Below are 14,917 nucleotides of genomic sequence, written 5' to 3' on the forward strand. Positions count from 1 at the left end.
TCACTTTCTTATCTTTTTTCTAAATAATAATACTGAATTTACCATAACATGCATCTAGACGCCTTGTAATACGACAGCTTGCATTTTTCATAAACGTGCATTATTTTACGCTTATATACCTGAAAAAATCACATTGCGCTACGTATATAGAACAAATCTATATTTCCTTAAAATTAAACTATACGAGCATAAGAATAATAAATATTAGAGATTAGAAGTGAAACTTTGTGCAAGACCTAAACCGTGGTTTTATACAAATCTCATCACACTCTGCTGTTACCACTACAGATGTACCTATATATTACCGTGTGTATACTCTGACAAAATGTTCATACTAAGACATATCGTCTTTAGATGACGATTTAATTTTTCCACTTGCATTCAAAGTGCAAAACAATTGAACGAGCAAATCACAACACGTACAAAAGTATTTATTTAATCCATCGATAGTGTGACAGTACTCAATTTGAAATGATGTAACGGCTTAGTGCAGACTCAATTGACTTTAGTTCGAGGGTGATGTTCACTTCTATAGATATATTATTTATTATCCTTATGCATGTTGGTTCAGTGCGCGGGCAGGGCGAGGCGGTCGTGCGCGGCGGGGCGAAGGCGCGCAGCGGCCCGGGCCCGTACCGCCGCCAGGCACGTCGCCACGCCGTGCGCGAACATCATCACCACAGCGCATAAGGCCACAAATCCGAACGCAGACCCTGAAAATATTAAAAGCATTAGTATTATCTACAAAAGCCTATATTTGGTTATGAACTTTGCCATGAATAAAATGTAGCTCGACTTTTCTGCAATTAGGCTTATGTGGATTACATTGTTTCTTTTATTCCGGTTTTAAATGGTTTTGAATGATTAAATGAGTAAAGAACGTCTATATTTTACAAATACAATTCGTTCCAATAATGATTCATCATAAGAAGTTAAGTTGGAAGATAAAAAAAAACAATTTTTCAGTTTCGACAGTGTACTTGGGACAGTCGTTATTACATACCAGGTTTATTCCAGTCTAAGGTTGGGTATATAGCGGGCAGTCCAAGGCGGTCGGTGCCACCGAGTGCCCAGTAGAGAGCACTGAAGAGGCCGTAGGCGAGGCCAGCGCCGGCGCCGTAGAGGGCGTGGGCGGCGCGCACCGGGTGCGCCGTCAGCGCTAGCTCGACCAGCATCACCAGCGAGTTTCCACCGTGCACCAACAGGTTTAGCGCGTTGACCTCATGTATTCCTAGAGTTCATTAAAATATTTGTTTCAAGTTCCTTGTTTGTAACTGGTTTTTTTTGCTCTAATAGATTCGATATCGAATACTTTCTTGCTCACGTCTAGACTTCCACTCTTTACAACCAAAAACTAAAGAACCAATTGAGTAAAACCCGTCAACTCTAGGTGTGAAAATACCCGCAATGAAATAAACAAAGTTTCAAAACTTACTAGGGTCATGTACGAGCGTCCAGTATACGAGCGTGATGACGAAAGCGAGGTCGGTGGCGACGGTGTGCGCCAGCCAGTACAAGCGGCACAGCACCGGCGTCTTCTGACGCCGCGGCATTTGTATCTCGTCATCATCACAACCTGCAATCGTGGATTATTTTCATGTTAGGAGATGTTGCTATTGAAGACTATCGTGGTCTGAATCTTAAGCTATCAGATCTTTCTCGGGATACATGGCACAAACACAAATAAATGTTTATATGTTAATTAGTATACTTCAATAGTATACTTCTGTTAAAATTAGATGGCATGTCAGTAAGAACTTTGAGTTGAAGTTTGAACGAACGACAAATAGACGGAAGCCGTTCGGAGCGGCTAGTAATGGCAATTGGCGTTCGTATCGAAACATATTGGTCCGTTTATCTACGTCAATGATAAGAATGGGGAACCAATAAGGATAATTGTAGCGGATGACGGTCCACTCGGTGGGTTTAATTGACGCGAAATTGTATCAATCAAGTGTGCGTGACCCGGCGTCCCCTGTGGCTGAAACGATAGAGTGGGCGCAGACTGACCGGTGAGTTACTGCCCTGGGCAGGGCATTCCATGATGTGTGTAAGAGTTTTGTAAAGGCCGATGTAGCTATCAAGTGTTAAAAAGTCACAAGTACTTCACAAGCTACTAAGTACTTTAAAATGCAATTTTAAATGAATGATTAGCAAAACATACGGCCGTCAGCCGAGTACAATTGTAACAACCGTTTGATATCCACAATGACGTAAGGTAAACATTGATTAAGATCTCGCGCTCTATGAAACATTGCCGGTACTTTTGTATAGTAACGCTGTTTCCGGACGTTTGACATTGAATGTTTTCAATACCTAAAGGCTTTATTAGAGGGAAACCTATGCATTTGAACTAAATGTAGTTGTAAAGTTGTATTGTGACTGAGTGACATCACGTTCAACAATGTTTATTTAATTGACAGGAATTAAATGCTTTATGATATATTTGTTATTTAAGATTACCTTAAAGATCCCGACTTACGTATGCACAACATAAAACCTATAAACTGATCACAAATCAGTCTTACAAAAATTACGTACTTAATATTTTATTACTTCCATCATTGAAACACAATTGTGACGTCATCGGTCACAGTCGCGTATTACTGAGCCTGAGGAGTTCACTCGCTTGTAGCAGCTGAATGCACGCGTAAATACAAACAAACGGAAACGGAAAAACATTCAAGTATGCGCCAATCACAAAGGTGACATGTTGCAGTAAATTATACTTTTATTAAGAAAGTTATAAATTACATTTGAATCGTGAATGTGATTTCGTAGCTGAGTTTTTCTTACATGTAAAGGATAACGAAAAGTGTAATTATTCACTTACAAACGTGAGCATGTGTTTTTACGTGACGCAGAATGAGTAGTCCTTCGGTAGTACCGTGTTAGTACACTCACTGAGCTGGGCTAATTGTGTCGCACGAGTCGACATTCCTCTAGGACCTTAACAGACGTAATCACGCGATGCTTGACACTGAGCCATTAACTTCGTGCTCTCCGTGGGTGTTCGTGATTGGGACAAGTATGTATCATCAGAAATTTTAAGAATTCTTTTCTTTGGAACAATCTTCAGATATATTTCTTAACTTCGTATCTACAGGGGTTATGAAATTGTTGAGCCATAAGTCCCTATTGTAGGTAATCAAGTTGGAAACTAAAGTTTCTAGTAATCTGATACTTATCTCTATATAGTATAGGTAAGCTTCACTTTCCCATGAACTAAATTTAATGTAATTAGTTCTATCGTGCGGTAACTCATAAAATAATAACTAACAAATTAATGACCGTAAAGAGATATGGTCTTGACAGTAGATTAATGTCATTCAGATGACATTAACTAACTTCTAATTCAACATCCAATTTTCTCCTTGAAAATTACATAAGATTTGATGTTAATAAACGTGCTGCCTTGAATGATTCTATCTGACTTTATCCATTGACTCTGAGATTCTAAGTAAAGCTAATTTGATTATGTATTCGAATATCCTTTCCGAAATATTTATAATAGCAAGTTATCAGAGATGACAATGTACGGGAAAGCGCAGTTAATATATGGTACTTACTAATATTAAGACTCTTTTCATTTCTGTAGCGGTGTACAACGGCGAGGGCGAGTGCAGCCTGCAGTGCAATGAGGAGGTAACCCCAGTTGGTAAAGTAGATGAACCACTTGAAGTAGTTTAGCTCCACCTTGGGCCCCTTGTACAGCCGCGGCAGGCGCTGGCACGCGAAGCTCGCCACCGCTATAGATGTCACCGTCAGGAACACTAACCATCTGACAAAAGAAAACATTTACGTTATTGTGACAATTTTTCTATATATATAAAGGTAGCTTTACTGGATTTTATGGATTTAAAGCGGCCACAAAATGGCTATTTACAGCAATACGGACAACTGCATTGTTTCAAAGATTACCTCTAAAATCAAAGTTTGTACAAAGGAAGCTAATCTCCATCTAATTTTATTGATCATAATTATCGTGCGAGTAGCTGAGTTACCTATATGTGAGGTAGTACATCGAGGGTTTGTGGCCAGTCTGCCATTGGCAGCAGGCGAACTGGTGCGGCGGCGAGTGCTCCAGGCTGAGCGCACGCCGGCTGGCCGCCCACACGCGCCCCAGCATCGCCGGTTTGCACGACTTCTTCATCGCTACAATGCAATACAAAAGTTACATTGAAATATACTGTCAACTGCCGAGCGTAGCACACCGAATTGATCCTACGCTGTTTATACAAATTGTAATAGCGAAGATTTTTTTTATTATTTACCTTTTTATTTAAAAATTTGCTAGTATCCATAAATATAATCACACAATAAAACTTTGTTCCTGCAATATATGTCAATGTTTGTGTCTTTCTGTTAATAAAAATTACTTCTAATAATAAATTAATTAAAGTAATAATTGAGATGTTGGCATCAATGAATTTACAGATACGTGATTTAAAATTATTGATTTGATGAGGTAATGTGAATGCGTCGCTTGAGATAAACTCATTATGACATCTATATATATATATATATATATATAAAAGAAAGTCGTGTTAGTTACACTATTTATAACTCAAGAACGGCTGAATCGATTTGACTGAAAATTGGTGGGCAGGTAGCTTAGAACCAGGAAACGGACGTAGGATAATTTTTACCCCGTTTTCTATTTTATAGTCCGCGCGGACGGAGTCGCGGGTAAAAGCTAGTTTATTATATTTGTACCCATGAAAGGAGTCTTCCAAGAGTAATGAAATTTGCCATATAAGTACAAAATTATCTCATTTCTAATTAAAATTCTAACCAAATGGTCATGTTGTGATTAAATAGCCATTACTTTACATAATTACATGGTTATTGTGTCAATTTTCTACTCGTCTGTTAAATAAAAAAACGTTAATAGTGACATTGTTAGTTTTTTATATGCAAATAAGAATTTCTAGAGGAAGAATCATGTTTCAGAAAAAAATTATGTACTTTTATTTACCTACGTTGTGAACTTATTAATATCATAATTAAAAAGACACGATAGTTTATTAATAATCTTACTAATATAAATGCGAATGTTTAGTTGGATGGATGTTTGTTTGAAGATATCTCTAGAACGGCTCAACGGATCTTGCTGAAATTTGGCATAGATGCAGAGCATAATCTGAAAGAACACGGAGGCTACTAAGTTTTTTTTCAATTCCGCGCGGACGGAGTCGCGGGCGACAGCTAGTTAAATAATAAATCAAATTTCTATAGATGAAATAATATAATTAATATCAAAAAATGTAATGACTATGACTTATAATATTATAGGAATATTATAAATCTTAATCATTAGATTTTTTGTTCATTTGATCTTTAGATAAATTAAGATTTTTGGGCGCACGAAATCGCGGCGATGTCTCACGAGTCCCATCTCACGGGACTCGGTTAATTAAACAAACGTTTCCTAGTAGTGCCGCGATGTTTCTAAACAGTTCGTAGAAAAATGCAAGTATGGGTACCAAACTTAATATTACCAAAATTAATTTTAGTCAATTACAGTCCTTTTATTTTTTAAACTTATTCAAGTGGTTAGAATATTAATTTACAACAGCAAACGTCAGAGATGTAGCACCTATCATAATTTTCAACTTGCAACGATCATTTCATCGAAATTTGCTATAGCTTAGCTTCAGGTGATCAAAACAACACACTTATTTTAGTAACTAACGTTCTAAAGGTTTATCCTAAATCCTAATGTTCTTTAATATTAGAATAGCTTTGTCGTTTAACTAAGTTTAGCCTGTAAATTGAATAATCACATAGCACGTATAAATTGGAGCACAATAGATGGGTGATTCTATAGAACGTTGCAGCAGTGGCAATGAATATAACATTGATAAGCGGATGCTACGGCTTGAGCGCTATAAATCGCAATGAGTGCGCAGCGCAGGGCCCGCGATAAACTTTTATTGAACGACATATTCCCAACACCATTGAATAATGTTCGGATAATATTGGTAACACATTAGTGCGTTTTCCTGTATGCGTCGAACATTGTTAATTACAGTGGTGTATTGCGACCTTTACGATTGAACGACATCATAGTCCCAAGAATTAAACTGTTGTTGAATCAACCTTAGATAGTTCTCTTCGAATTTAGGTTGGCAAGTAACTTATTCTCTGAATTTATTATGTTGTTGCTAATTACTACTCGAGCATAACAACAAACGATAGCCTTATGACGCTGGACTATCGAATTTCGTTTTATACAGTAAAGAAAGATTTTTGTTTGATAGATTCGCTAAATATTTTATGGTTTTTGGCTGTAATTTTTGGCAGTAATTTTTCCCAAGGTATAAATTACTTTTTATTATAATTAACAAAAATAAAGTACAGTTCTCGAATCGCAATAGAAATTGGAGAAGGCCATCAGAAGTTTATATGTAATACTAGCTTTTGCCTGCGACTTCGTCTGCGCAGACTTTTAAAAATAGCGTGAAAATATCTTATGATGTTCAAAAAACTATTATGAAAAAAACTATCTTCTACATGTATATTCATTTTTTTTTCCAAATTTCATCGATATCGATGCAGCAGTTCTAGAGATACCTACCTCAAACATCCATCTTAACACTCCGATTTGTAATATTAGTAAGATAGTTAGATTACCTACGTAAATGGCAAATAAATTATAGTAATATGTACGTCGGTGGGGTAGGACGTATGAGTACGCTTAGCTAGTTGCGTTGGGTCACTAAGTGGCCTCGCAGACAGTTCAACTGATGTCACATTCTCAATGTAGCTAATTGCCCGTCTGCTGACGGACAGCGGATCGATCGTCTCGTCCCCGGCCACCTGCATCGTTGCCAATCAGCCCAATCATGAAGATGTAAGCCTAATTTATGTCGTTGCCCGGCTGACAGGAGAATGACTTACTATGTGTTTAGTGTGTGTAGGTATTTATGTATGTAGGTATGTATATTTTCATTCTATCTTTCTGCAGGCTAATGGCTACACCTATTTTGGACATTGAAGTGTTATACAGTCGGATTTATATAATTTATCTTTAATTAACACACACATATGTATGTTTTATGTATTTAACATTACATAGAATTAAAAATAATCGTGTACGAAGTCGATGTTCGGAAAACGATCATCGTCTACTTTAATGTTTAAATTTTAGAATTTCAAATGTTACAACCAATGTACGTAGTATAAGCAATCGATCGAAGAATTCTAAGTATAGTTTAATAAATATTAAACTGTTATTGAACTTTGCAAGGTAATCATGAACGATGCGATGATAAAAAACTAATATTGTTAATCGATATCTTACTAATATTATAAATGCGAAAGTTTAGATGGATGGATGTATGTTTGTTATAAGGTATCTCTGGAATGGCTCAACGGATCTTAATAAAATTTGGCACAGATATAGAACATAGTCTGCAAGAAGAAATAGGCTACAAGTTTTTTTTTAATCCCACGTGAACGGAGTCGCCAGCGACTGCTAATAGATAATAAAACAAAGGTGACATTTAATTATTTTCCTGTAACGACTACTTTTGAATATGATCTTATGAATGATCTAAAGATTATTCATAAAGCAAACACAGATATAAAACTTGCTTCGTATTTTAAAATAAAAAAAATACGAAGTATGAGTGACAGGGGTTCAAGACTCAAAATAAATTACAAAAGGAATGCCCATTATTACATCAGCTACCGCGAACAAATTAAAAAACCAAACTTATTTTGTTTCATGCGAAATTTGACCTTACCATAATGCGTTATCGGTGAGACTACATAGAAGTCAAACAAAACTAAAAAGACAAGGCTGAGAAAAATGCTAATAATCACAGTTACACAATGATTCTTGCTTCATTCAATAAACCTTTAGTCCTAAGGAGTTACGTTACACAAACATATCTTAGCTGACATAACTTTAAGGACATTGTATGAAATATGCTCAAGGTCGAAAATATAAGTAGATGAGCTTTAGTAACCATTAGTGCGTTATCTCAATTACTAGATTTCGCGTTCATAAGTTATTCGGGAAATGTATTGAATTGATTGTTATTAATTCTATTTTATGTTCTTGGGTATAATTTTGGTAATCTCTATGGCGTATACATGATGATCTTTAAACTCATTATTTTTTATTAATTAAGTAATATAATTCTCTCTTCCAAAATTTCTACTGATTATATTTTGTCGTTTTTAAAGGGTAATAACACTCCATGCGTCAATGTCCCTTTTCCATCCGGTCTACTCGCGAATGTTAGAAAGGGGTCGACAGAATTAATTGATTCCTTCCTTTTAAAAGACAATTGTCAAAGGTTAGTACATATATGGAATTACTATTGACTTATACAATTGTCTGTATATTGAAAAAAAAAAAGATATTTCGGAAACATGCACCTATTTGTGTTGCTTATAACGAAAAGCATTTTTTTTTTTAATTTTTGTCCGTCTTTCTGTCCGTAAGTCCGCGTTTGTAATGTCCGTCACGATTGGTCTGACTGTAACGGATGTTTAAAGGTAGCTGATATATGCGGAAATATTATTTACATATTAAAATATACACTTAGATTTTAAATTACAAAAAACAATCAAATAATGATGAAGTGCATGCGTAATTCTATAATACGAGAAATCTTCGAACCAAGAGACACACTCAGCAATTACATAGGAAGTAAAATAAAACAAACATTGCAAATTACTATACAAAATAACATAACAATTGATGTATAACGTAATAAGAAAAATGTAGGTTACAAAATATTTTTATAATGATTTGACTTACGCATATCGAAAATCGGCAGTCTCATTTTTCTAGTACGGGATTGTAGTCTACATTAATTATTCTGTCAAGACAGTGTTACACTTTGCGGGGTAAAATTACAGGTTAACTTGGTATCAAACGATAGAGTGCGCGATGTTTATAAAAATGGTCGAAGTAGTGATGTACCGGGGCTAGGGCTGTGCGCATGCGCGGCCTGCGACCGCCGACTGCGGCCGGCCTCCACACTGCGTCGCTTTCAATAACTAACAATATCGTACTCTAGGGTTGACAACCTGACATTATAGCATTTACGTAAGGCCTGATCATTAATTCAGCCTTACAGATTTTATTAGGGCTTCATTGTTGAAAAAATAACATTAACCTATCTAAAGAACGGATATCTTTCTATTCAACACACCGTACCACCAGATTACAAAGAAGTTAATGTTACATTTATCATCGTGTCTGTTTAACTTTTATAGAAGAATATTACTTTAAATCGAGTCAGAGCCTCAGACATTTAAACCACAGTTGTCTCAATATCTTGATTGAAAGCATTTTGTTATTGCTGATGCTAGCCACTAATAATCTTGTCAAAGTTGCATGACAAAACAACATATTTAAACTTTATTTAAGACAATACAAATGATTTAATTAAAAATAATTTTAAATTCGACTTCTAAAAAAATGAATGATGTCAACCCTAGAGACTATTTAGTCATCTTTACAATCGTTAATTCACGTACTAGCAACAGTCGCCGGTTCCGCTCGAAATCTACACAATCAGAACCAATTTGGGAGCAATATTATTTTTAACAGCCAAAGTGACAATTAATAGACAAAACGTAACATTTAATTTAGACGAATGGGTTTCTAATTTAAACCAATTGATGTCGCGAATCGGAAAACAATGTTATAAACGACAAATAGTCTTCAACAACACTTCTATTAATAATAAATCATAGCTAAAATAGATAACTTTTGAAAAATAATAATAGAAACACACTAAAATCACAATCACCAGTGGAAATGATAGGAGTGATTTTTGAAATATAAGTCACACGCGGTCAAATTCGCGCGGCTAATCGCTTTTGTGGAAAGAGGTCTAAAGGTACGATTAGCCTATGACATAAATTCCGACATTAATGTCTTTACTGTTTACACTTACAACTTAAAATTTTTACACAACGGCTGACGCGATTACTAAGTAACATGTCGCAAAAAATTTGGCCGTCAGAGACACTAGTGTCCATACAGAGACATTCGGTACGATACCCTGAGCGTATCGTGTATGTGTCGTAGTGTAATCGTATCTTAAGGCAAGTGGGAAAGATACTTTAACACATTACACGCGCCTCCCGAGTTGTGCTGAATATGCACATACAACAATGAAGGTATGCGACTTTGGCTGTAATATGATAATGTCATCGTGTAGATACCAGTATGACGAACTGTCAACCGATACAAAAACAAAAAAATAAATTATGGCGTAACACACTTGATCTTATTCTACGCAGATTTAATAAGCACAGCACTGATGACTAGAGAACTCATGATGAAGTAATTGTTACTATGGTATTTTATGTAGTATCTAAATTGTTTTATCCTTGTTTGTTAAAAAATTTAATAGCTTTTCATTGAGTTTTGTGAATTATTTGTTTAGACATTAACAAACATAAAATTTCCTCGAAAAATTATATTTATCTGAAGGAAATTCGTTACATTTGCATAATTAATAATAACAATAAAGGAATGTTTGACTGCTAGTTGACTCATGACAAGGAAAACAATTACCAAAATGGAATTTCCATTTAAATTACTATATTTTTAATAATATAGTAATATATAAACAAAGGAAAAATATTGTCAAAACTCTTTTTAATTATTTTGCATACGTAAAAAACGTAGACGTGGGTAGAAACAAAAGAAAAATAAAAACCAAGATCTCACGATGGCAATTTAGTGAGCATATTTACACGTGATCTTGTGCAACTGTTCCTAACATTTTCAACTTTGACTATTAAAAGTTTAAGGAGTGCAAACTTTTTGTAGTTGACTGTTTATTTGGCACTTCGTGCGTTATAATGCTATCGTTCCCGACGTCCCAACTCATGCACCGGATCTTAAAAGTATTTTATAACAAGACACAGTAGTTTCTTATCAAAGCCTATCTTAAATCACGATTTATACTAACAATGAGATTATTTATCCAAATAACTACTTAAAGTCATCTGACTTAGGTAACAGTGGGTGTATTCATTATGAGAAATTACATTTAGATATGCTACGAAACGTGGTTTATTCGTTTTTATTAATATAAGTTCTATGTTTGATCCAAATAAAATTAAAAATTGCGAAATCGGTTCAAAAAAATTTTATCCCTGTTTTTTTTTATATGAGTCAATCAAATTGTAAATTTTTATACGTTACTATTAAAATTTGATTCTTTAACTAATCTAGACGTACATTTTAAACTATGTTAAAATTGTTCATTTTAACACTAGGTTTTAACACAAAAACGACAGTATATGTATGGCTTCAGCGAAGCCTTTCTGATATTTTGATCGACTACCTCTTTATAGCTGAGTCAATATGATAGAAATATTGAATAATTTATTGCATATTACCCAAAAATCTTTTTAATTATATAAAAATAAATAAAAATAACTAAATAATTGGACGTACCTCGTATTAAGTTTATGTTTATACGACAGAAAATATTGGTTGTAATACACATTATTTAATATATAGACAAAAAATAGAATATAACATATAATAACTTTATAAGAATTTTTCACCTTAAATAATAATGTAAACATGACATAATATTATGTGTAAACATATTTTTCAAACTTACCTGCGTCAGCCGTGTCCATGGAAACAAGAATATGTCTACACATTTTTTATATTATCGAAATATAATTTAATCAAAAAATATAACCGTTATATTATGAGATGCCAGTTTTAATATTTCGTAATTTATTTATTTATTTGTTTATTAATCTGTTTTGTTCGCGGAAGCGGTCTCGTGGCGCGTTCCTGCCGCGCACTGCGCTCGCCTCTCGCTTGTGCACTGTGGCAGCCCTGTCAATCTTACAGTCTTTTATTACGTATACAACATCGCTTTCTATCAAACTAAATAATTTTAAATTACTGTTTTTGCGTATTTTTTTTTTAGATTTTATTACATTTGTATGCATTTATTTTTAATTGCAGTATAAGAAAAAACGTATACCTACAATAACCTCTGTGAAAATTGAAAATAATTTTATTAATATACAACAATCCATTGATTTTTCATGTATTTTGAATGAAGACGATATGTAATTTATTTTAACTAAAGTAATTCACAAAAGTCAGACTAAAAATTATCTGTATTAATAAATTAAAATGCTGAAATCTTCTGTTACTAATTAAAACAAAAGTAAGAGTAAAAAATTAGGTTATTCAAGTGTTCATTAAAAAAATGACACTCTTTTAAAATAACAATTGACGTCCTTTTGAACATAAAATAAGCAATTGAGTGACGACCCATGGAACGACCTTGTTGGAAATAGTAATAAAAATTTGTTACGTAATAGAGTCGAGCAGGTGTGTTTTATTACCACCCTATGCCCCCGGATCACGCCACGTGGCCCCACGAGCTGTTTTTTTGTGGCCACGTGGCGTGATCCGGGGGTGAGAAAATACCTTGTTATCAATCAGATTTATTTGTAGAATATATACTCTAAATAATTAATATTTTCGTAGTATATATAAACAAGAGTTAGTATACATGCATTTATATATGTATATGTAAATTTGCAAAACTTCAGAAACTTAGATACGTCTTCGGTTTATAAAATAACCACGAATACGGGCACAAGTATTTTTGAGGCAGAAGGCCTATACAGGTATGTAGTTATTTATGCAGCTCACTGTACATATTACATATGTGTTTGTATTAAGTACTAGCTGTCGCCCGCAACTCTGTCCGCGAGGAATAAAAAAAACGTAATTACGGTGTAAAAAATATAACATACGAAGGAGTACAACTTTATAACTCGTTACCTTCATCAATTAAAAATTTAAGTTCATGTAATCAATTTAAATCAAAGCTAGCTCAATACATTTTGGATTGTTGTAAAAAGGTAAATTGATAACTAAAACGGCGACCATATTGTAATTATGTATAGTGTACGATATTGTTCTCATGTAAGTGACTTTTGTTTGTCTTTTTGAGAATAAATTCTTTAAACCTAAAAACCTAAACCTAAAACCTTAATTATGTATGCCTATGTGTTCTTCCAGAGTTTGATCTACATCTATGCCGAATTTCAGCGAGATCCATGCAGTCGTTCTGGAGATAGGTACCTTCTATCAAACATCTATTCATCCATCCATATATAAACATTCCAATTTATGACATTAGTAAGATGTAAATTTCTTTTCTCACGATGTATGTCCAGAACGTACGGGGAAACTTAAACCGATCTTAATTTGTCGCCATAACATATTTCTAATTTGGTCAAACTTGAAAAATGATTTATCTTCTTTTTTGTCTTTAATGTATGAAAGTTGTACGTGATGTTGACCGCGCCTTGACATATATAAATATTTTAGGTACGATGACAAAAACAGAAATATTAACCTGACCGTGACCTTCCACTGTTTTAACACCTGTATAAATATATTGTTGTTTCTATTTTTTCAAAGCGAGTGACTATTGACAATATGTTTTCATACAGGTGTTTTGACACCGTGACAAAATTAAAACAAAACGTTTAAAAACAAACAACAAAACTGCTGACGGGCAAAAGGCTCGGGTATCTGGCGTAGTGACTTAATTCAATGCTATTCAGCTATGCATAAGAAATAACAAGACTTGTATTTCACGGTAAATACATAACTACACACTTATATAGCATAAGGTACGACGGACATAGGGATGCGGGGAGAGGTACACTGCGCAGCGCTCAGCTGAATTTAAGTCGTCCGAACGATTGAGACGGGTAATATCTACTTCACAATGCATTAACGGCGCTAGCCTTCAAAATGCCTGTTTGCGTTGCCAACCTTAACTACATAGGTATCGAGCAAAAATTCATGGAAACTAGAATTGGAATTGATTCCGATCAATATAATAGTCTATTAAGTGACACCAAGAAAAAGTTGATACGAATATGTATTCTTTTTCTTTTCTTCTTTTGGTGTCATGAACTCTGGATAGGGCAGCTCGAAATATAGAATGCGTACTTAAATTATGATCGTGATTATGTATTAGATATGAATAATAAAAAACAATGAACCTGATATCGATGGTATTAAACTTATCCATATTTGAAACTAGCTTTTACCCGCGACTCCGTCCGCGCGGAATAAAAAAAAATAGAAAACGGGGTAGAAATTATCCTATGTCCTATTCCTGGTTCTAAGCTACCTGCCCGCCAATTTTCAGTCAAATCGATTCAGCCGTTCTTGAGTTATAAATAGTGTAACTAACACAACTTTCTTTTATATATATAGATATAGATTAACAACTGAACTTGTTTGTATCTATAACTACGAAAGTAAGATATGTATTTTCATACATAAAGTTGTTATTAAAAATAAGCTGATATTGATCAATGTTATTATTACATTGTGAACGTTATTAGCGGTCTGATGAATTTTGTTTTTGTATTTTTTTTAATCTGATTTTCAGATTAAAAAAATAATAAAAACAATTTAATTTACAAATAAATATATATATTCTGTATAAAACGATGTTTTCGAATGATTTTAAACAACATATAATAAAAATATGCACAGACTTGATAACTTATGAATAAACATATTCTTAAAAATATACTTATATCTCTTATTACATTGTGAATAAACAAATTTTATAGCAGTTACTTACTCCGGAAAATTTCCCTCTTTATCTTAAAATGTTTATATATAAAATAATTAGTATTTATTTTAAAATGATTAATTTCTTGCTTTGTATTAAAGTCTGAAGCGCTCTTTATTATGAAAGGAATTCAATACTTGTGATTTTTGCTATCCTCTTCAAGGCAAATGATTAATTTCCTTTGATCTTTCAACGGAAGATTATTTTTATAAAACAAAAGATATTGAAAGATAAAGGTACTCTAATTAAATGTGTAAAATTTTATGTCAGTCTAATTAAAGCAAGTTAAA

The 14,917-nt window shown here is 33.9% G+C and overlaps 1 protein-coding gene across 2 annotated transcripts; it reads right to left on the reverse strand.

Moving 5' to 3' along the window:
• Window positions 1-567: 567 nt before the first annotated feature.
• On the reverse strand, window positions 568-11,808 carry LOC106709250 (protein rolling stone). 2 transcript variants are annotated; one of them, XM_014501010.2, is made up of 6 exons: window positions 11,613-11,808; window positions 4,005-4,155; window positions 3,570-3,781; window positions 1,436-1,576; window positions 1,004-1,231; window positions 568-713 (listed from the first exon to the last, which is right to left on the reverse strand). In XM_014501010.2, exons 1-6 carry the CDS (start codon window positions 11,653-11,655, stop codon window positions 568-570), a joined length of 921 nt encoding a protein of 306 aa, XP_014356496.2. In that variant the 5' UTR covers window positions 11,656-11,808. The 2 variants fall into 2 exon arrangements, with proteins under 2 accessions (XP_014356496.2, XP_045539698.1); XM_045683742.1 differs by lacking the exon at window positions 11,613-11,808 and adding an exon at window positions 8,777-8,998.
• Between the last annotated feature and the right edge of the window lie 3,109 nt (window positions 11,809-14,917).

This window comes from Papilio machaon, chromosome 2 (genome assembly GCF_912999745.1).
Source record: "Papilio machaon chromosome 2, ilPapMach1.1, whole genome shotgun sequence".
Lineage (NCBI taxonomy): Eukaryota > Metazoa > Arthropoda > Insecta > Lepidoptera > Papilionidae > Papilio > Papilio machaon.